Source organism: Eptatretus burgeri, chromosome 9 (genome assembly GCF_056783735.1).
Source record: "Eptatretus burgeri isolate ZD-2024b chromosome 9, Ebu_testis_v1, whole genome shotgun sequence".
NCBI classification, from domain to species: domain Eukaryota; kingdom Metazoa; phylum Chordata; class Myxini; order Myxiniformes; family Myxinidae; genus Eptatretus; species Eptatretus burgeri.
The window spans coordinates 2,812,870-2,836,823 of NC_140969.1; the positions used below are offsets into that span (position 1 = coordinate 2,812,870).

The 23,954-nt window shown below is 47.8% G+C and overlaps 1 protein-coding gene across 6 annotated transcripts in view; it reads left to right on the forward strand.

Annotated features, from left to right (window-relative positions):
• GPHA2 (glycoprotein hormone subunit alpha 2) overlaps positions 1 to 23,954 on the forward strand; it is a 38,270-nt gene that overhangs the window by 7,300 nt on the left and 7,016 nt on the right. For all 6 annotated transcript variants that reach the window (XM_085893936.1, XM_085893933.1, XM_085893932.1 and 3 more), the window contains exons 4-6: positions 1,114 to 4,281; positions 12,665 to 12,786; positions 17,567 to 17,748. In XM_085893936.1, coding sequence (XP_085750062.1) covers positions 4,208 to 4,281; positions 12,665 to 12,786; positions 17,567 to 17,748 — 378 coding nt within the window. In that variant the 5' untranslated portion in view covers positions 1,114 to 4,207. The remainder of the gene's footprint in view (positions 1 to 1,113; positions 4,282 to 12,664; positions 12,787 to 17,566; positions 17,749 to 23,954) is intronic.

The following is a 23,954-nucleotide window of genomic DNA, read 5'->3' on the forward strand; positions in this document are numbered from 1 at the left end:
AGCAGGATTTTTGAAACAAAACCGAACTAAGAACACACAATAACATGTAGTTGAGAAAATAAACAGTTAAAATGGGACAGATAACGACCGGAAACTTAACTTTGAGATCGTCAGCCGAGAGCCCTGAAAGACACCTGCCAATGCTCAAAACGCAGAACCGGAACCCAAACTCCAAACCAAGAACCGGATTTATGACAGATGGACGCGGCTCTTTGAGCCATGAGGCTGTGACAGAATGGCGTCGAGAAAAAAGCTTCGTTTTCACAGCTGAGGCCTGGTCGACACTGTATTGCGTGGTTTTTACCTCCGCCACCGAAGGTGGAAGGAGGTTATGTTTTCACCCCATCTGTCTTGGTTGTTTGTTTGTCTGTGTGCAGGGTATCTCAAAATGTTGTGGACGGATTTGGATAAAATTTGTTGGGCATGATGGGTGTGTGAGATGCACAAACTGATTAAATTTTGATGAAGATCCAGATCTGACGACTGTAATTTTTAAAATGATTCTTTATCATTGAGAGATCGGGCTGAAAACAATATATAGCATGATATCTCAAAAAGTTGTGGACGGATTGGATGAAACTTGGTGCACAGGTTGAGTGTGTGACCATGACGAATCGATTCGATTTTGGTAAAGATCCGGATCTGAATACGAGACATTTAATTTTCTAAGTGATTCCTCAACATTGAGAGATGGGGCCAAAAATGATGTAGTCCTGTATAGCATGATATTTCAAAAATGTAATGGGCCCGATGTGTTCTCGTGGATCAGGCATTGCGTGGTGGAGGTATGCTCTCTACCAAGTTCCCAGCTTCTCCTTTTTTTACTGTTTTGATGGTGTATTAATCAGTGATTCAGCTGTGTGGTCATTTTGTAGTCAGCTAAAGGGTTGTTCTGAAGGGTACATTCATTCTGAAGGGTACGTTGCGTTCTAAAGGGTGATTCCAAACAGTATGTTCTGAAGCGTAAGTTCTAACAGCAATGGGTGGAGTACTACGCACGGCTCCTTTCATAGTATATAGATTTGGTTATGTATGCCATGTGATTCCTCAAATTTTGGGATGCAGTGCTTGTGATAGAAATGAGCATCATTGTTTGTTATTTTTGTTTTCCAGGGAGTTGCGAGAAAATGAGACCGAGACCTGGAAGTGATTTCAAATTCCCAGTAAAACACTTTTCAGGTTTCTTCTTTGGAAAACTTACATTTGCTGAAGTTGTTTGTGGTTGAATAAAAGTGTGTGGCATTTACCAGTTGTACTCGGATTTCATTTTTCACTTGTTCGGTATAAATGAGACCAACACAATGCACTTCAATATTATTTCAATGGTTTTTATTTATTTAGCAGAGCCTACCCTTTGCTTCGCTGATGGACCAGTTAGTCGTCTTTGCCAACAATTTTGGACAAGAAGGAAAGGAAGAAAATTTACCCGTGCAGAGAGTGCTTTAACTCTCCTCCCCCCCGCCCCCCCCATTTTCCCACACCCTATGCTCCCCTTTCATTCTGATGTCCCTTCCTGCGAGAAATCTCACACATTGACAGGCCGCTCCGTTTTGGAGGGGCTTTGGGGGAGGGAGGAAAAAGGGAAGGAAGACAAATTTACCATTGTGAATAGTGCTTTAACCTCAGTGTTGTCCAGGTAAAAATGGAAATTGTAATACCCTCTGCCGCCACCACCACCAGGTGGTGCGACACGGTACATATTTCCATTAAGAATTTACACCCCCCCCCCCACACCCTTGCGCAAATCAGCGGCCACATGTTACCCCCACACAAAGTTTTATTTGTACTCCGAGTTTGGTGTTTGTTACTTAAAAGATTTGGCCATGCATCTATACTAATAAGTGTGTGTGTGTGTGTGTGTGTGTGTGTGTGTGTGTGTGTGTGTGTGTGTGTGTGTGTGTGTGTGTGTGTGTGTGTGTGTGTGTGTGTGTGTGTGTGTGTGTGTGTGTGTGTGTGTGTGTGTGTGTGTGTGTGTTTGATTTTGTCTCCCTACAAGCATTGTTTGGTATTACGGAGAGTCTGCTCAAAGGCAGTAGGCCGGCCCATTCCGCCTTCAAATTACCCCTCAATCTGGCTATGGTCGACAAAGTGATGTGCAATGTGAAAAATGATTCCAGACGAGGTATGTTCCTCAAACGCTGTAACTTGATAATGTGGGATGAAGGTACCATGTTGCACAAGCAGGCATTTTGAGGCATTGAACTGAACTCTCAAAGATATTCGACAAAATAGTTCACCTGCCCCACCCATCACCGATATTGCCCAACCACATCACCCCATCTGAACCCCAACTTTCTGTAATCCCCTCATCCCGCTCATAAAAGCAAAAGAGCATTCTTAAATGGCTCATTACATATTTACCTCCACTACCCAAGGTACACGAAGGTTGTTTCCACCCCTTCTCTCTGTGTGTTTGATTGTCTGTGAGTATTATATCTCAAAAGGTTGTGGACGGATTCGGACGAAACTTTGTGGATATTGGTGTGTGACCAGGACGAATCGATTCGATTTTGGTGAAGATCCGAATCTGGATCTGGATCTGAGAATTTTTTTAAGTGATTCTTCACCATTGCGAGATGGGGCCTAAAACTGTGTTTATCATGACATCTCAAAAATTTGTGGATGAGTTGGTTTGGTGACAAGAACAAGCCGATCCAATTTCAGTTCAGGTCTGGATTCAGATCAGACCCATCAGTGGGATAAAATATGTAAACTGTTCAGCCTGACGGAGATATGCGCTCGACTGAGTGCCGTTCAAGTTCGTTCAAGTTCATACCGTGTCACCTCAATCACCGAGTTTAAAGTTGTATTACTTGGAACCTTCTTGTCATTACTCATCATTAATTGACTATCTCAGTATCCTGGTGTGTTTTGTCACCGACGGTGAATTGTGGCGTTTTTTAACCAAGTTTGGGAAAAGTGAATATATAAAATATAACCTGCTTTTTGTCACCTCCAACTTGCCACACGTAGTGTCGAAACCTCCTCCATAAGGGTCAAATTAATGAGTATGGCCACAATAAGTCATGGTCTCGACTCGACGGGCCAAATTTACGGAAGGCGTTTGGTGAGTGTCTTACTAACACACGCCTTAACCTTAAACACTGACAAAACCATGTTTGTATGTCCCGTTTAAACAGCTATTTAAGAAAGGAGATTAACATCCGTTTCACCGTGCACGTATAAACAGCTAAACATCCATTTAGTTTTGCACGTCTAAGTTATGATTCTTTCTGTTTAATCAATCGTTTGGTTCAGCGCACCATACAGGAGGTTACCAAACCAATTAACCGCAATGACCCCACATTGGCCTTGCCGGACAACAACTTTTAGTTTGTGTGTTCCAATGGCAGCAGCAGGTCGGCAAAGAAAAGAGGAGGCGATTATTCATTCGAGCAACGAATGGGTTTAATTGTAATGAAAGTTCACCAAGGAACAATCAAAGACGAGAAGTGACGTAGGCACAAATAGAAACAAGCAGCTTACACTACCGGTCAAAAGTTTGAGAACACCCCCATTTTTCCAGTTTTTACTGAAATTTAAGTAGTTTAATGTTTCACTGTACTCTACAATTAAAGCATAGAACAAATAAACAATTGCAGATAAAAAAGAAATCATGGAATCGTTTTGTTGAACAAAATTTAATCTACATTTTTGACTCATCAAAGTAGTCACCTTTTGCAGATATAACAGCCGAACATTCTTGTGACATTCTTTCTGGAATGGAAATCAAATATTATTCGGAAAGTTCTTCCCGACACTGTTGCAGAAGTTCCCACAAATGTGTTGCACTTGCAGGTTGCTTTGCTTTCACCCCTCTGTCCAGTTCATCCCACACCAGCTCGATGGGGTTTAAGCCTGGAGACTGTGCTGGCCATTCTATGATGTATTTAATCATTCCTTAAAGGGAGACTGGGGTGTATTTAATCATTCCTTAAAGGGTGTCTGGGGTGTGTATTTAATTCATCCTTCAAGGATGTCTGGAGTGTAATCATTCCTGAAAGGGTGTCTCCCCCATCCCCAACCTTTCCTTCTTCCCAATCTACCCCTTCCTGTCCCACTCCCAACCTAACACTCTCCGCCATCTCCAACCTCATTGTACCCCGTTCTGTGCACGTCCGCATTTGTCCGAATACCCCTTGCACCCTTTGGCGTACGTAATAAATATACTCCCAGAAAGGAAGAGCAGTGGTCGGGCGAAGGAAGAATGTGGACACATCTCAGTTGTCGGCCATTGTGCGTTGAGCGAACATCACACGCTCTTCATGTGGACATCAGATCGTGAGTAGTCCTCACCGACATGCTTTGTCCATTAGAGGCCATTACAAGAGATAAGAGTTCGACATCATGGTGATTTTCGCTTCCATTGTGTAGTTTTGTGTTGTAAGTTACTTTGTCATTCATTGTATTCAACAAGTCGCCAATTACTTGTTCTCTGTCCTACCTGTGCTGTCTGCGCGCGTCTCTACCCGCGCTGTCTGCGCGCGCGTCTCCACCCGCGCTGTCTGCGCGCGCGTCTCTACCCGCGCTGTCTGCGCGCGCGTCTCTACCCGTGCTGTCTGCGCGCGTCTCTATCCGCGCTGTCTGCGCGCGTCTCTATCCGCGCTGTCTGCGCGCGTCTCTACCCGCGCTGTCTGCGCGCGTCTCTACCCGCGCTGTCTGCGCGCGTCTCTACCCGCGCTGTCTGCGCGCGTCTCTACCCGCGCTGTCTGCGCGCGTCTCTACCCGCGCTGTCTGCGCGCGTCTCTACCCGCGCTGTCTGCGTGCGTCTACCCGCGCTGTCTGCGCGCGTCTCGACCCGCGCTGTCTGCTCACGTCTCGACCCGCGCTGTCTGCGCGCGTCTCTACCCGCGCTGTCTGCGCGCGTCTCTACCCGCGCTGTCTGCGCGCGTCTCTACCCGCGCTGTCTGCGCGCGTCTCTATCCGCGCTGTCTGCGCGCGTCTCTACCCGCGCTGTCTGCGCGCGTCTCTACCCGCGCTGTCTGCGCGCGTCTCTATCCGCGCTGTCTGCGCGCGTCTCTACCCGCGCTGTCTGCGCGCGTCTCTACCCGCGCTGTCTGCGCGCGTCTCTACCCGCGCTGTCTGCGCGCGTCTCTACCCGCGCTGTCTGCGCGCGTCTCTACCCGCGCTGTCTGCGCGCGTCTCTACCCGCGCTGTCTGCGCGCGTCTCTACTCGCGCTGTCTGCGCGCGTCTCTACCCGCGCTGTCTGCGCGCGTCTCTACCCGCGCTGTCTGCGCGCGTCTCTACCCGCGCTGTCTGCGCGCGTCTCGACCCGCGCTGTCTGCGCGCGTCTCTACCCGCGCTGTCTGCGCGCGTCTCTACCCGCGCTGTCTGCGCGCGTCTCTACCCGCGCTGTCTGCGCGCGTCTCTACCCGCGCTGTCTGCGCGCGTCTCTACCCGCGCTGTCTGCGCGCGTCTCTACCCGCGCTGTCTGCGCGCGTCTCTACCCGCGCTGTCTGCGCGCGTCTCTATCCGCGCTGTCTGCGCGCGTCTCTATCCGCGCTGTCTGCGCGCGTCTCTATCCGCGCTGTCTGCGCGCGTCTCTATCCGCGCTGTCTGCGCGCGTCTCTATCCGCGCTGTCTGCGCGCGTCTCTATCCGCGCTGTCTGCGCGCGTCTCTATCCGCGCTGTCTGCGCGCGTCTCTATCCGCGCTGTCTGCGCGCGTCTCTATCCGCGCTGTCTGCGCGCGTCTCGACCCGCGCTGTCTGCGCGCGTCTATCCGCGCTGTCTGCGCGCGTCTATCCGCGCTGTCTGCGCGCGTCTATCCGCGCTGTCTGCGCGCGTCTATCCGCGCTGTCTGCGCGCGTCTCTACCCGCGCTGTCTGCGCGCGTCTCTACCCGCGCTGTCTGCGCGCGTCTCTACCCGCGCTGTCTGCGCGCGTCTCTACCCGCGCTGTCTGCGCGCGTCTCTACTTGCTTGCTGATAATCAGGAACACGAGGCTACGGTGAACATTTGTGCGAAGCCTGTTGTCATCGTGGTAACTTACACTTCATGTACATCGCAGGAAACCTTAACTAGTAGATAACATACAAAGTACCCTGTTTAATGTAAACCGAGTAGATTAATTTAGACACGTGATCCTCTTTTCAGACGATACACCAAGCCACCGTTTTATTCTTCCATTTGGTTGTTCTCTAAAGTTGTAAAGATTATAAATTTGTGCTTCTGAGTGTGCAATCCCACTGGTTGTTGGTCTTTACGGGTCTTCTGAGACGAGATCCAATGAGATGACACCCACGAACAGCGAGCGCTGCAAATATCGCTTTAGTCAACCCGAGAGCACCGTCAAAGTTTTAATATCACGATTGCGCATTTTGTTGACCCCCCCCCATTACGCCCCTCCCCTCCATGCCTTAGTGCACTGTCCACGTTTTAATATCGCGATCATACACCCCGTTGAACTAAAGTCCCTTTATAGAGAGAGTAGTGACAACTAACGATTTGACGGCATTTTGAGTCCATTCAGTGCGGTGCTCGTGCGGAGCCGCCGTATGGCACGAGTGCATTGAACCGTGTATTCCATTATGTTCTCTAAGTATGAGAGATGGGAATGGTCTTTTCCATGTTGATAATAAACAAATTATGGGAAGATGACAAAATAGAAGATTTATGACAACTAAGAGCCACATGATAAAGAAGAAATTCACAGAGCTGGTTGTGATTTAACAGTTACAGACATTATTAGAACCATGACAAAGAAGGAATGAACTAGACAAGAACACGTGCTGCTTATTTCAGCCTCATTTTAATTTCAGGGAGGCGAGAGCGAGACTCGAACTCTCACCTCCCTGCTTATACATGAACATGTACAATACAATGTTAAGAGTTATCTTTGTATTTCTGCAGTTGTTTGACCTTGTTTATCCTGTGTGGGTATATATTTGTTTGTTTAATTTTCATATTTAAATTATTTATCTCAACTTTGCTGCATGTTGCCGATCATATATTAATCCGATCAAAAATAGATTAGCCCACCCCACCCGGCTCTCTCTCACTCTCTCACTCTCTCACTCTCTCACTCTCTCACTCTCTCACTCTCTCTCTCTCTCTCTCTCTCTCTCTCTCTCTCTCTCTCTCTCTCTCTCTCTCTCTCTCTCACTCTCTCTCTCTCTCACTCTCACTCTCTCTCTCTCTCTCTCTCACTGTCTCACTCTCTCTCACTCTCTCACTCTCTCTCTCACTGTCTCACTCTCTCTCACTGTCTCTCTCACTGTCTCACTCTCTCTCTCTCTCTCTCTCTCTCTCTCTCTCTCTCTCTCTCTCTCTCTCTCACTGTCTCACTGTCTCACTCTCTCTCACTCTCTCTCACTCTCTCTCACTCTCTCTCACTCTCTCTCACTGTCTCTCACTCTCTCTCACTGTCTCACTCTCTCTCACTCTCTCTCACTCTCTCTCACTCTCTCTCACTGTCTCTCACTCTCTCTCACTGTCTCACTCTCTCTCACTCTCTCTCACTCTCTCTCACTCTCTCTCACTCTCTCTCACTCTCTCTCACTCTCTCTCACTCACTGTCTCTCTCTCTCACTCTCTCTCACTCACTGTCTCTCTCTCTCTCTCTCACTGTCTGTCTCTCTTTCTCTCTCACTGTCTCTCACTGTCCCTCACTGCCTCTCTCTCTCTCTCACTCTCTCTCTCACTCTCTCTCACTCTCTCTCTCACTCTCTCACTCTCCCTCACTCTCCCTCACTCTCCCTCACTCTCTCTCTCACTCTCTCTCACTCTCTCTCACTCTCTCTCACTCTCTCTCACTCTCTCTCACTCTCTCTCACTCTCTCTCACTCACTCTCTCTCACTCTCTCTCACTCTCTCTCACTCTCCTTCACTCACTCTCTCTCACTCTCTCTCACTCTCTCTCACTCTCTCTCACTCTCTCTCTCACTCCCTCTCTCTCTCTCCCTCTCTCTCTCTCACTCTCTCTCTCTCACTCTCTCTCTCACTCTCTCTCACTCTCTCACTCACTCTCTCTCACTCTCTCTCACTCTCTCTCACTCACTCTCTCTCACTCTCTCTCACTCTCTCTCACTCTCTCTCACTCTCTCTCACTCTCTCTCACTCTCTCTCACTCTCTCTCACTCTCTCTCACTCTCTCTCACTGTCTCTCACTGTCTCACTCTCTCTCACTCTCTCACTCTCTCACTCTCTCTCACTCTCTCTCATCTCTCACTCACTCAGTCACTCTCTCTCACTCACTCAGTCACTCTCTCACTGTCTCTCACTCTCTCACTCTCTCTCACTCTCTCTCACTCTCTCTCACTCTCTCTCACTCTCTCTCACTCTCTCTCACTCTCTCTCACTCTCTCTCTCACTGTCTCACTCTCTCTCACTGTCTCACTCTCTCTCACTGTCTCACTCTCTCTCACTGTCTCACTCTCTCTCACTCTCTCTCACTCTCTCTCACTCTCTCTCACTCTCTCTCACTCTCTCTCACTCTCTCTCACTCTCTCTCACTCTCTCTCACTCTCTCTCACTCTCTCTCACTCTCTCTCACTCTCTCTCACTCTCTCTCACTCTCTCTCACTCTCTCTCACTCTCTCTCACTCTCTCTCACTCTCTCTCACTCTCTCTCACTCTCTCTCACTCTCTCTCACCTCTCTCTCACTCTCTCTCTCTCTCTCTCTCTCTCTCTCTCTCTCTCTCACTGTCTCACTCTCTCTCACTGTCTCACTCTCTCTCTCTGTCTCACTCTCTCTCTCACTCTCTCTCTCTCTCTCACTCTCTCTCACTCTCTCTCACTCTCTCTCACTCTCACTCACTCTCTCTCACTCTCTCTCACTCTCTCTCACTCTCTCTCACTCTCTCTCACTCTCTCTCACTCTCTCTCACTCTCTCTCACTCTCTCTCACTCTCTCTCACTCTCTCTCACTCTCTCACTCTCTCACTCTCTCTCACTGTCTCTCACTCTCTCTCACTCTCTCTCACTCTCTCTCACTCTCTCTCACTCTCTCTCACTCTCTCTCACTCTCTCTCACTCTCGTCTCTCACTGTCTCTCACTGTCTCTCACTGTCTCTCACTCTCTCTCACTCTCTCTCACTGTCTCTCACGCTCTCTCACGCTCTCTCACGCTCTCTCACTCTCTCTCACTCTCTCTCACTCTCTCTCACTCTCTCACTCTCTCTCACTCTCTCTCACTCTCTCTCACTCTCTCTCACTCTCTCTCACTCTCTCACTCTCTCTCACTCTCTCTCACTCTCTCTCACTCTCTCTCACTCTCTCACTCTCTCTCACTCTCTCTCACTCTCTCTCACTCTCTCTCACTCTCTCTCACTCTCTCTCACTCTCTCTCACTCTCTCTCACTCTCTCTCACTCTCTCTCACTCTCTCACTCTCTCTCACTCTCTCTCACTCTCTCTCACTCTCTCTCACTCTCTCTCACTCTCTCTCACTCTCTCTCACTCTCTCTCACTCTCTCTCACTGGACCACATACATACATACATACATACATACATACATATACACGCATGTACTAATGCACACACATACAAATTATAAATTGAAAGTCACACACACAAACACAAGTTAATGTCCTCACACATTCAAATCAACAGAGACAAATACATACATTCAATGCATGCTCTCCCACCCCCCCGGAAGGTAAAAGCCAGTCCCGATCATTCTACACTCAGAAGTTAGATGGGCTCCCTTCTATGCTTCAATGGGGTGTCGGCCTGTTTAGTATTCTGAGACCTGGCAGTCTACACCCACACCAATAGATTTTAAATCTTTGGTATAACCTACTCTTAAAAGCTAGGTTTAGGGTTAGGGTTAGGGTCAGAATTAGGGTTAGTGTTGACCCTAACCCTGCCTTTGAAGAGTGGGCCGTGTTAGCCCGTGGGCCGAGTTAGCCCGATAACGTTCTCCGTTCATTCGTCTTTGTTTTGACTTTAGTTTGACTTTGACTTTGTCTGAGTCTGACTTTGGAAACATGATCTAGACCCTATATTAATTGATCTAGCTGGAAGACTCTAACTCAAACTTAATTTTAAATAAAGATGCCTTCCCCTTCAAGTGCTAATTAATCCACGAGCAATGGATAACAAGCCCGGAAAGCCAAAGCAAAGGCCAGTCTCACTCGCAGCACACAAAAATACGTATATGGGACCTGCACAAAAAAGGTGCAAAAACATCCCTGCAACGACAGACCAATGAGCCTTCTCCCAATCATCAGCAAGGTTATGGAATCCAACATCGCTTCAGACATCAAATCCTTCCTCTTCTCCAATGGCTTGATTTCTGATCATCAATTTGGTTTCAGACCAGGTCACTCTACCCTGGATATGCTGCTTCTGCCATCCCAACAATGGATGGAAGCCCTCAATGCCAGACAGGAAATCCGAGCCGTATCCCTGGACATATCACGTGCTTTTGACACAGTCTGGCACCCTGCCCTGCTCACCAAACTCTCTTCCTATGGTATCCAAGGCCATCTCCACTCATGGCTCGCAGACTTCCTCTCCTGTCGCAGTCAACGTGTGGCCCTAAATAGAGTTCTTTCATCCCCTCTTCCTGTCCAGGCTGGAGTTCCTCAAGGTAGCGTTCTGGGCTCTGTTCTTTTTCTGGTTTTCATCAATGATCTCTCCGACTCTCTGGGAAATCCTCTATATCTCTTTGCTGATGACTCCACACTCTGCTGTACCATCGGTCATCCCTCAGACCGGCAAGCAGCAGCTTCTTCGCTCACTGCTGATCTGGATAAAATCACAAACTGGTCCAACACATGGAACATGTCTTTCAATCTGGACAAATCTCACACTCTCACTATGTCTCTTCGAAAGGACTGTTTAGAAAACCCCCCATCCACTTTCGAAACAATCCTCTGGAAGAAGTCCTTTCTTTCAAGCTTCTGGGTCTCACTATCTGCCATGACATTTCCTGGGAAAGCCACATTTCAAACCTCGCCTCCAAAGCCAGTCGCTGACTGGGAATCCTCCGTCGTGCAAAGTCCTTCCTCGGCCCACCTGAGCTCTTGACCACTTACAAAGCATTTGTCCATAGCCTGATGGAGTACTGCTCTCCCCTCTGGGCTGGTGCTCCTGCCTCCCACCTTTCTCGGCTTCACGCTGTAGAAACCAAGGCATTTCGGATCATTGACATCTCCCACAATGAGGCTGAGTCTTTGGTCCTCTCACTCAATCACCGCAGGTTGGTCGGTGGTCTTTCTGTCTTCTACCGTCTTCTCTCGAGCCTCGCCCCCCCTGCTCTCTCTGTGATTTGTCCCCACCACATTTCCGCAGGGCACTCAAGGTCCGCCAACAACCCCCATCTGGTAAAACTACCAAAATCACGAATCACTGCTCACCTTCACTCTTTCATTCCTCTTTTTTCCTGCCTTTGGAATAAACTCCCTCACTCTATTCATTCCCATTCTTCCCTCCAGGCCTTCAAAACAGCTGTTCACCACCACCTATCGTCCCCCATCCAAATCCTCGATCTTTTCTACCCCCGATGATCCACCCAAGCCCACCTCCTTCAAATTCACTGCCTTCCTTCCTGAAAATCCCTGTAATGTCCATCTTCTATTCCCCATGTTCCCTGTCCCATCCTTCTCCCTTCCACAGATCTCCAAATGTCTCTGTTCTCCACTATTTTGTCCTTCCCACTCCCTCCCCTCCTGTCTCATGCCCCCTTGATGTGCGTTGTGTGTTAGCTCTCACACGAGCCTCGACAAGGTATCCAAAAAAAAAAAATTACCACCATCACACTCACCTGGCAGAGAACTGACGAAGAAGTTGCTTTCCATCCAAGACGACTAACTCTGTTCTCCCAGATTTTCCGTCTTCTAGCATCTGATGGAAATCTATACATCTTGAATCCCTTCCCCGTTCTATTTGTGCACCCAAAGGCGCAACAACCTGTCATTTTGTCGTAAAATCGATATAAAACACGAATGAGAATGCTGCGAACAGCGGGAACGTTAAAACGCTGACCGATATGGGTCCGATCCTGTCCGCGATGGACTCAAAATGGCTCCACGCAATCACATGACTAGATTTTTCCGGACCCTCTATGTCGCTACTCTCTCTATAAAGGGACTCTGCGTTGAACCCCCCCCCCATTGCTCTACCCCTCCCCCCCACCCCCCCGCCATCCGAGTACACAGTCCACGTTTTAATATCGCGATCGCACACATCGTTAACCCCCCCCCCCCATTATCCACCTTACCCCATGCCTGAGTGCACCGTCCACGTTTTTATATCGCGATCATGCACCTCGTTGAACCCCAACTCCCATTGCTCCACCCCTCCCCTCCGCCATCCAAATGCACAGCCCACGTTTTAATATCGTGGTCGCACACTTTGTTGATCCCCCCATTACCCCCTCCCCTGCCAAAGTCCTCCGTTCACTTTTTAATATCGCGATCACCCCCCCACCACCACCCTCCGCAGGCATTACTCCCGCCCCCAGCTCGAGTGCACTGTCCACGATTTAATATCATGATCGCGCAATTTGTTGATCTTCCCATTACCCCCACCCCCCCTCCTTCCCTCCCGAGTGCACCGTCCATGTTTTAATATCACGGTCGCACACTTTGTTGATCCCCCCTATCCTCCCTATCACCCCATTTGCCCGCCCGAAAGCACCGTCCACATGTTTTAACATCACGATCGCACACTTTGTTGATCCCCTCCGTTACCCCCCCCCTTTTCCCTCTCCCACGTAGCTCGAATAACGGACGAAGACATTTGTGGACCCTGGAAATGGTCCCAGAGGTTCTCCTCTTGATCCTGCTCAGCGCTTGCTTTGGAGCAGGACAGTCTCCTTGGCCGGGATGTCACTTGCATGGTATGTACCGAAGTCTGGTGTGATCATTATATCTTTACATCCATCTCTCCATCGATCTTCCTCTCTCCATTCTTGTTCCTCGCACCAACACTGCTCGATAGGAGCGATGCCCGAGTTAAGATATGATGGCAGATCGTATTGCGATGATGTTACGACATTAATCGCATTATGGTGTTATTATTCATAGATAATGGCAAATTATTTATTGCTGTGGTATTTGTCCTGGAGTAATTATATTGTGGGTCTGGGCGGTTATGTTAATCCTCCCGACCCAATTGTGGTGGACGGGCGATCAACACCGATCAGACCCGGATTGCCGAGCGGTTTTCCTTAGGAGGCGGACACGTGATCCTCAAAGATCATTGCGCGTGCGGGAGGGGCATTGGCAGAACTTGCGGAGCAACGGAAGCACAGATGGATGCACAGTACAAGGGGTTTATACTCGAACCCCACGACAAATACACGGACACAGAAACTTCAAATAAACGCGGATGTAATAACAATATAAATATTTACAAGGGTAATTCAAAATGTATTAATAATAACTTGAGGTAAACTAAGGCTAAAGTCGAGGCACCTCTACGCACAGACTCTAATACAAACAAGGGGAAACAACGAAAAAGCAAATCCCCCCTTTATTGTGGCACTTAGCTTGGTCCAGAGATGGTCTTTATGGAACTTTGGAATTGAGGCGCTTCGTCCTGCATGGGTAGACACAACCAAAAATGATGACGAACCACTGTCTCGCAGCAGGAAATGTATGTGAGGTAATTTGTGAGCGGTATTCAATGCCAGGCTCAGAAGCTGCTGTGCGGCTTCCTCGTCGATCGCATTTGCTGATACGCTCTCTGCAGAATGGCGCCGCTCCCTTCAGTGACATACATGAGGCTTTGAGGTCAGTCTCCCATGATCAGCCAAGAGTCGATGGCCAGCGTCCTGCTCAGTACGTAAGCCAGTTCACAGCACGACACGAGAATCACGCAGCCATTTTGTCGTGCCGAGAGGAGAGCAAAGCAAGATCCTTTGTCCCAGCCACGATCCTCTCACAACTACTATTGTGAACCTCACCCTTATTCCACCCCTGGACATGGTTTTCTGGCACGAAACCCGGGAAAGCAGGGCCTCTGCCTGCTCGGCACGCCAGGCTCGCTTGTTATAAAAACGCAACTTCTTCATGGCTGGCTTGGACACGCAAAAATGTCAGAATAGGTCACAGGGGGTAATCACATACTATGGGAAATTATCCTTAATTCCTATCTAATTAACACCGCAGCACCCCATGTGTGGTGACAAGTAACACTTAAGCTCACAGTCTCCCTACTTAATTTACATCGAGATGTCTCCTACACATTCACAGACCAAACAACTCCATTCAATCCTACCTTTGCTATGAAATTCCTCCATCTACCCCCACAACCGTAACAACATTATGGTATTATTATTGTTATTATTATTATTATCTCACTTGGACTTTAGTCCAGTGAACTTATGTGATTGAGCAGTGTCCGTACCTGAGTAAGTGAGTCAGTGAGTCCGTAAACACTTCAGTCATTATTGCTTGAACCAAACACATGATTTTGATGAAACTTGGCCACAAGCTTCATACTTGATGTTTAAGGAAGGTTTATTGACCGCATCGAAATCTGCGCTCATTAACAGCCGAAAACCCTGATTAGGCCAAAAAAAAAAATGTTGCATTGGCGTAACGGGTCACTGAAAAATAGGGTAGGTCGGTCGGGATCTTTTTTATTTATTTATTTTTTTTTCCTAATAAATCCCTCCCAAAATCTCCCCCGGCTCGAGTACCACCCTTTTTGTCGGCAGGTTCTGTCCGAAACACTTCCGGGTTTTTGCGATCGCGATCGCAATCAACAAGATACTTGAAAACGATAGCAAAACAACAAAAATAGCAATAAAATAGGGTCGGCAAAATTTTTCGATAGCAAAAAAACAAAAAAAAAAAACGTAGGGTCGGCGGAATTTTTAGGGTCGGGCGGGTTACGCCAATGCAACATTTTTTTTTTTTTGGCCTTAGCTGTTTGAGGCTTGGTGCAATTTGATTGGCTCCTGGCAAAGTTGAATAACGTATTGTATAGGCTTATTAAAAGCTGATATTCGAAATCTGATTCCATATTTGATGATCGGAAAACATGGCCTAAATAATTATGTCGAAATCTCGAGTGAAATGGGGAATTTTTTTTTTCGGAAAAAATGATATTGTTACGAATCTGGCAGCCATGAGCACTCAACATTCAGGTCCTTATAGAACAGTTATATCGGTAAGTGAGTGTTTCTAGGTAGGGTCCCATCCTATGTTTAATGGGTGATTAATTGTACGTGCGCTATGAATTATTTTATAGTTAGGATTTTTACCCCAACAACAACTACAACTACAGCTACTACTACTACATCCACCACAACAATGCCACCTTCCCGCACTCGACCATAACACACGGTTGCCATTACACACGTGTTTTTGGCTGAGGACGTGGGCGGAGCTTTTGTCGCCTCCGGTCAAAGCTCCGCTCTGAGGAGGGGCCGAGAGCGTTTCCTCCAGCCAATGAGCGGAGGGCGAGCACCACACGCGCGCCCCAGCCAATCGGGAGACCGCCACGAGTCGCCTGACAACCCACCGTCCAATCAGGAGGCGAGTGGGGGAGAAGAAGCCGCTCCCTCCTCAAGAAAGAGGAGACGACAGCAGACCATGTGATCATGGCGACTGCATAGGGTTCTGCAGACGGTCGTGGTTGTGGTTGGAGCGGTCTGCGGTCCTTTGGAGGGCAGGTCTGGTAGTCGAGCAGCCAGGATCCTATGCTGTGGACTTTGGGTCGTGGGTTCGAGTTCCACCAGTGGTTCGGAGTCGGTGTGGCCGCACGAAGCGGACAGGTACACTGGCCCGACCTGACCAAGATGGACCCACGGGGTCCAGTTCTTTTGGGTGTGTGTGTCCGTGGGCCCCGTCTGTTAACTAGAGCTGTTGAAGTGTTTTCTTTTCATAATACCTTTCTTTATTCGTGATAACTCTGCTCTGTGTTCCCTCCCCGATCATTGTTATAAATAAATATCCCTTTTGTTAAATGTTCCAGCTCGTTTCTGTGTTTCTTTCATTGGCTTAGCATGGTGCGTGTTGAGAAATAGTGAAGCAGTAAATTGTTCATTTGGACCGACAGGCCTCGGTAACCATCCGCTCGGGTTACACACGGTTCGAGCACAGTAACGGCTCGTTCCGCTCGAGGCCTGTCGAGGGTGTGAATTCCCCGGTAGCTTTGCCGCGTGGGTACTTAGGTATATTGAAGTTTGGCAATTAACCCTACCACACACGGTCAAATTTAATTATTGGCGATTCATGGTCCTGTAAGGGGCCCCTTGCCTTTCGGACTTATCCGAGGGTCATGACCTAAATTCCAGTGTGTTCGGTGGAGCCGACTATACTGCTCCCCCTAGCGGTCATGCTCGTCACCGAAACCCGGCCCCACAACAATATTACTATGACTAGCAAATACAACCCGTCACTTCACTGACGGGGGTGTGAAGGGGAGGGAGTCGGACAAAGAGAAAGGGAGAGGGAGGGGGAAGGGAGACAGAGAGGACGGAGGGAAGGAGGGAAGGGAGGGTGGGGAGAGGAGGAAGAGGAAGCGAGGAAGGGGAGAGGAAGTGAGGTAGGGGAGAAGAGCGAGGAAGGGTGGTGGAGGTGGGGAGAGGAACGCCTCGCGAAACGTTGCTTTATATCATGCGGGAGGGAGAGAGAGATAGGTGAGACACACGCACACGCGCACACACACGCATCATGTGACGGGTGGAAAAAAGTTGGCTCTGTAATTAAGACATTTTAATATCGTGAACGGCTTGGAAATTGAGTGTTATCAAATATACTTTGCTTTAAAACTTGCAAAGATAAACCATATAACCTTTGTAAAGGACACCGAGTCATAAAATAACCAATTATTTAGAAACAATCACAAGGACAAAAGAAAAGTGATCGCTCGTATGCTGCTGAGGTTAAAATTTAAAACCTCCACCACCTTTCATCATAAGATACGGGATGAAACTTTGCCACCACTATTTTAGGTTATATTAGGTTTTAGCTATTTATATTTCATTTCTTTGTATACAAGTTTGCGTGTTCATTCTCATTTCCCTCTTTGTGTCAGTGATTCACATGGTTTCTTGCAAACTGTTCGTCTTGTCCACCTTTCTCGTATTCACCGTAAATAAACCCTTTAAAGGGTAAGAAAATGTGTTTGAGCCATCTGCCTCCTGTGTGTGTGTGTGCCGTCAATTTCGGCTTATTTGGGCATCCTTGGGGAACGGTAAAGAATCGTAATTGAATGCAGTGCAGTGGGAGATAGAAACAGTTCAGCCGTTTCCTGGAACTTAACATCCCTGCGCTTAGGCATACCTTGTTAATGGAGCCTCAGACGTGACAATAGCATGATATCTCAAAAATTTGCTGCCGAGTTATGACAAAACTTTGCGGATGAATTGGTTAGGTAAGAAGAACAAGCCAATTCGATTGTGGTTCAAGTCTGCATCCAGGTCCGGCCTATCAGTGGGATACCAAACTTAAAGTGTTCAGCCTGGCCAAGGTATGCACTCTTCCGAGTGCCCGTTCTAGTTTATTTTGTAATCATGTCTCGATTAATAAATTTCCTGCTGGATTCCTACTTTTTAATCCACAATATTTGAATGTAAAAATACCATAAGAGCATTGCTGAACGTCATTGTGATGAAGTCATAGACTGAAAACACGTGATGGAGTGATTTTGATGATTCTTTGCAGCCTTTAAGGTACCGATGAAGGGTGAGATGGGCCGAGGCCCATGTGTAGCCACGCTGAACGCCTGCGTCGGATATTGCAACTCCATTGCCTTCCCCTCCAAATACTCGGTGCTTGTCGCTTCTGACTTCAAGCACAACATCACATCTATGTCGGAGTGTTGTATCATCAGCAAGGCTGAGAAGGTGTGTGTGGTTTTGGATGTTGCTGTTGACCTGAACACCATGAAATCACAGCTTTGAGGATTCAGATCTCAGGATGTTGTGAGCATTGCTTGTATTTCTCTTTCACCATGTTAATCCTTTCTCACCTTCCTGTATCATGGCCTTTTTCTTTCCAACAGCTTCTCTAGGCTTGCTCAGAATTTTCAGGATTATTTTGTTTTCAAATAAAAGACATAGTCAGACATTGTCCAAGGCCCCATCTCTCAATGGTGAAAAATCACTTTTAAAAACTCTCGGATCCAGATCCAAATCTTCACCAAACTCGAATCAATTCGTCCTTGTCACACACCCAGCCTATCCACCAAGTTTCGTCCGAATCCGTCCACAACTTTGAGATATCATGTTCACAGACAAACAGGAGTGAAAACTCAATCTGCATCCACAACAAGTCACATGTGAAGGGCTCTGTTTGTGTGTTGACTTTACATGGAAGTAAACTCAACACATAAACAGAAACATGTCACACATGACGTCTTCCATGTGAAGTCAACGCATACATGTTAACATGTAAACAAACATATCACACGAGGGTTTCCATCTAATCAAACGGAAGACCAAGAAGGAACCGGAAGAAGGAAAGAGCAAAGATGGAGTCATCTGGAGGAACCTGGAAAGGATTCGGGTTTCAACCGCTACTCCACTGCCCTCAAACCCATCCAGGCTCATCCAAGTGAGCTTTACAGAAAGCTTTCCACAAGAATTCACTTCTCCTGAGAAAGATGGATAATGAAAGAGAGGAATAGAGAGTGAAAGATGAAAGGGAAGAAAAAGCATGAGGGAGACCAAGGAGAGGTGGGGGAGCGAAAAAAAAGAGAGGATAGTGAGGAGGGGTTGGGGAGCAAGGGAGAAGAAGTTGGGGAGTGAGGAGTGGGGAAGGGAAGGCAGTGCAAGGGGAGGGGAAGGGAAAGCAGCAGGAGAGGGGGTTCCATCTCGACATAACCATTGTCTGGACACTTTCGGAGATAACTACTGTCTGGACATAACCACTTTCCGGATGCAACGAGACAGACAGAGAGGGCGGGGGAGAGGTGTGGGAGGAGGTTGCTGCACTGTATTAGCAGGGCATGGAGAGAGAGAGAGAGAGAGAGAGAGAGAGGGAGGGAGAGAGAGAGAGAGAGAGAGAGAGAGAGAGAGAGAGAGAGAGAGAGAGAGAGAGAGAGAGAGAGAGAGAGAGAGAGAGAGAGAGAGAAGAGAGAAGCAGAGGGGAATAGAGAGAGGGATATGAAGGAGGAGGAGGAGGAGGAGGAGGAGGAGGAGGAGGAGGAGAAGAAGAAGAAGAAGAAGAAGAAGAAGGAAAAAAAAAAAAAAAAAAAAACAACATTAGTAGAGAGACTTATGCTTTATGAACAACACACACATGCCATACAGTGCCTTTAGAAAGTATTCACACCCCTCGACTTTGTAACGTTGTGTTGTGTCCATTTAATATGAATTAAATTTTTTTTTAATTCTCACTGATCTACACAAAATACCCCACAATGACAAAGTGAAAACATGTTTTTCAAGAATTTTCCAAATTAATTGAAAATGAAATCCTGAAATGTCTTGTGTCAATAAGTACTCAACCCCTTTGTTATGACTCTCCAAATTAAGCTCAGGTGTAAACAATTTCCTTTGCTCATCCTTGATATGTCGCTACAACTTGATTGGAGTCTATCTGTGGCCAATTCAATTGATTGGACACAATTTAGAAAGAAACACACCTTTTCATTTGAGGTCCCACAGTTGACGGTGCATGTCAGAGGAGAAACTTTACCATGAAGTCCAAGGAACTGTCCGTAGTAATCCCTTAGTGTGCATGCAAAGTTTCAGGCTGCTAGGTTTCATCGTTTTGGTGTTATGGAGGAGACACACTGACACACACTGACACACACTGACACACACTGACACACACTGACACACACTGACACACACTGACACACACTGACACACACTGACACACACTGACACACACACACACACACACACACACACACACACACACACACACACACACACACACACACACACACACACACACACACACACACACACACACACACTGACATATATTATTATTGACGAAGATGTCCATGTAATTTTAACACATTACACATGAAATTGTCGATAATGTCAACACAGTACACACTAGCAAATACCACCTCTCACCTCGCTGATGGGAATACTGAAGGGGAGGGAGAGAGAGGGAGGGGGGAGGGGAGGGAGAGAGAGGGAGAGGTGGGGTAGCGTGGGAGGGGTTAGGTAGAGCAGGAGCGGTGAGCTGGAGGGGTGGGGTAGAGCAGAAGGGGTGGGGTAGAGAGGGAGCGGTGAGTGAGGGAGAAGGGTGAGGAGTAGGAAAGGGAGAGGTGAGAGATGAGGGATGAGGGGTAAGTGAGTGTGATAGAGATAGAGAGAGAGATATATGTGGAGGGTTGTGTGAGTGAGGAGTGGTGGCAGAAGGGTAGTCAGCGTGAGGTGAGAGGAAGGGAAGGCATACATGTGGTGGAACATTAATTACAAGTCATACCATCTCATCAAAATGATTCTGCACAGAATAACAGTGAAAATGGAAACAAAGTAATGTCTGAAATCCATTTTCTACTGATCATGCGATAAACGCGGCCTGGACAAACACCGCCCAGAAAAAAGGGGAAGCCCCATCGACTACTTTCTGGTTAGGAGATTCGATCGGAAGTTTGTTAAGGATGTGAGAACAATATGTGGAGAATAATGTGCCCGACAACATCAGCTGCTCTTGTGTGATATTGTGGAGGTAGAAATTTAATTTTAAAAAACTATAAATACCACCCGGAGACAAACACCTGCCAGACACGGCCGAAGACAAACAAACTCATCCTTGAGCTTGCAGACATCCAGCCGAGGCTGGGATGGGACCATTCTCCTGGATTTAAGCTGCAACTTTAGAGTTGTTACAATAAGCTGGTGGTCAGTATTGAGGAACTGAGCACTCCGGTAGACCCTGCAGTTGTGGATCATCCTCCAGCGACCATCAAGGGGCACATGGTCAATCTCCTTTGCCATACCGCCAGCGTTGGAATAGCAAGTCCAGTGATGAGCTTGTGGGTGCTGAAACCATGAACCGGCCACCGTAAGTCCATGACTTCTTGCAAAGTCAAGGAACTTAGTGCTATTCATGTTCATAGTTCCAGACACATTTGAGGACCAACACATGTCCCATAACCATCCATTTCAGTTCCAGTCGATGTAGTGAAATCCCCCAAGACTACAAGTGTCTCCGCTGGGGCGTTGATGAACCACAAACTCGAGCGTGGCATCCATCTGGTGGACGACACATCAGCACCACCCCAACACACACTACTGCACCCCAACCCAGGAAGGTTACCCCATGCTTTTCCTGCTATCATCAAAGAATCTCGGTTCCAAAGGTTTTGCTCCAATCTTGTCATTCAGTGAGCTGCGCTATGAAAGGTAGCTGTACAGGAGGTACTCCCTCGGAGTGGGTTTTCAATTTTCTTTGCATTTTTTTTTTATGCGTTTTGCAGAATGAAGTGTTTTATGGTGGCCGGAGTGCAAATCCTGCCACCAACCTCCTCATAAGAAGCAACCCAACTGCAGGAGGACGTCTGTCGTCACAGTTGGGCACCAGATATAGATGGATGTTGGCTCACACTGAACTCCTCCGCCCTTTGACAGGTTTTTTTTTTCAATCTTGCTGGGTGTCCATATCCAAACACCCTCCTCACTAGGAAACCTGGTGGGGGAGACGGTTTCGTAGGCGACAACCTGGCGTTAAAGATCCCTCGGTGTCCTTCCCGAAGAGTAAGCAAACTATCGTTGGCACCATGAACAAATTAGAAATTCCTGCCCTAACTACTGCTGGGAAGGCAATGGCAAACTACCCAGTATAACCTTTGTCAAGAAACTGCTTCGGCAGTCCTGACGCTCTATAACAGAGTATAGTACATCAAAATTAGAATCAGTATTCTCTTCAAAGAATCCGACTGCTTGTGAGCACACAGGAAATCTGATAGCCAGCCATTCTAGGAGGGAACAACGGATACCATTAGCTTACATTTTGGAAGTCAGGTTCAGGAGCCAAATCAATCAAATGTGTGGGAGATCACCTGTGAGATCACCCTTATCGATTGACATTGACAGCATCCATCCACTTTTGACATAGAAACAGAATGTCTAAGGTGGAATGACTTGAGTGGAAGGAAAACTGATGGTCAAATATCACAGAGTTAGAGAACAGAAGAGTGTTGATTTTTGTTGCAAATACTGTACATGTTCCAATAGTTTGCTTATGATAGAGGGAAGGCTGACTCGGCTATTTTAAGGTTAGTCTTGACACTGTCCTTTTGAATTGGGGGAGTACTGACGATTTTATATGAAGCAGACAGGTCACTTTCAGAAAATGATGTGGAAAAGAGCAGGGAAGCAGTGGACAAGGCAAATAAGGTTTTTGAGAACGAGGGCACTCATTCCGTCAGGATCGGTGCGGTGGAGGAGTCCAGAGAACCGGGATCGGTGCCGGTGGAGGAGTCCAGAGAACCGGGATCGGTGCCGGTGGAGGAGTCCAGAGAACCGGGATCGGTGCCGGTGGAGGAGTCCAGAGAACCGGGATCGGTGCCGGTGGAGGAGTCCAGAGAACCGGGATCGGTGCCGGTGGAGGAGTCCAGAGAACCGGGATCGGTGCCGGTGGAGGAGTCCAGAGAACCGGGATCGGTGCCGGTGGAGGAGTCCAGAGAACCGGGATCGGTGCCGGTGGAGGAGTCCAGAGAACCGGGATCGGTGCCGGTGGAGGAGTCCAGAGAACCGGGATCGGTGCCGGTGGAGGAGTCCAGAGAACCGGGATCGGTGCCGGTGGAGGAGTCCAGAGAACCGGGATCGGTGCCGGTGGAGGAGTCCAGAGAACCGGGATCGGTGCCGGTGGAGGAGTCCAGAGAACAATATTTACGAACTTTGCAGAGAGACTACAAGTTCTCACCATTGCGTTGAGACTCTCCAGGAGGAAAACTGAGCCACTTTCTGGAATTTGCATCACCGTGTGGATTGTTCCTTTATTCTCCCATTTCCAGCGCCAACTCCTGGAGACACTTCAATCCCACTCTTCCCTCCGAGGTTTCATGCAAGCAGTGCACCACCTCATCTCACGGCCTATCCCTATCCCTATGATCTCTTCTACCCCAATCAACCATACCTAACCCAACCCTCTTACTTCTAGGTTAGTGTGTACTTACACCCCTCCTCTTTTCCTGTTCATTCATTCCCTTGCTTGTCGTGCCCTAATATGGCCCCATTACCCCCACTGTCCCGTTCATGGCCTTTACAATCTGTCACCTCACTCTTCCACAAGCCTAGGTTTTTGTGTAAAAAAAAACATGTATTCACATCTTGTCCCAAGTACAACAATATATTGTCATGTGGGAGTGATCTGTTGAAACGGTCACTCTGAGCCAGAGGTTTTATGAATGTTAAAACGGTGTTTATAGTTCCTGCGTTCAAAGTCATTGGGATTCCCCAAGGTTCACCCGGCGTAGCCGAAACTGGCGGTGTTCGTGTGGGAACACTGGAAAATGGGAAAACGTTTTCTTTACAATTAAAATGGTTTATTAAAGGTATATGGGAGGGGAGAGATGAGGCACCAATCAATGACGATCATCGGAACAGACCAGGCGCTCAAACAACAACGAGAAGGGAGGAAGGTATAGCACTTGCATACAATGAAAATAAATAAAAATTGAAGCCTAAGCCAACTACACAGCACCAAAATAAATACCAGGACTCACACACAAATGGGGAACGAGGGAGGGCTGGTGGAAGGCACGAGCAGGTTGTGGGTTCCTGCAGCCGGGTGTTGCACAGGGATGGTGCGGCACTGGCAGGAGGAGGGTGATGATGATGATGGTGATGAAAGGGATGCTACCTCTGCCAAGGTCTGATCCCAACTTCAAAACAACCATTCCAACTCCAAAACCATAACTAGAACTGCAAAGCGAGAATGACAGCTGCATGACACACTGCGTCCATCCATCGACGTGAGTGCACCAGTTACCTGGAGGACTCGTACCGTACAAAAGCTTTACGGACAATAATATGTCCCATCTATTGTTTAACAGGTGAAACCAACATGCCACACAAAACAGGATATTTAATAAGTAATTTATGAATCCCTACTGTCTACCTTTCAAACACTAAAATCA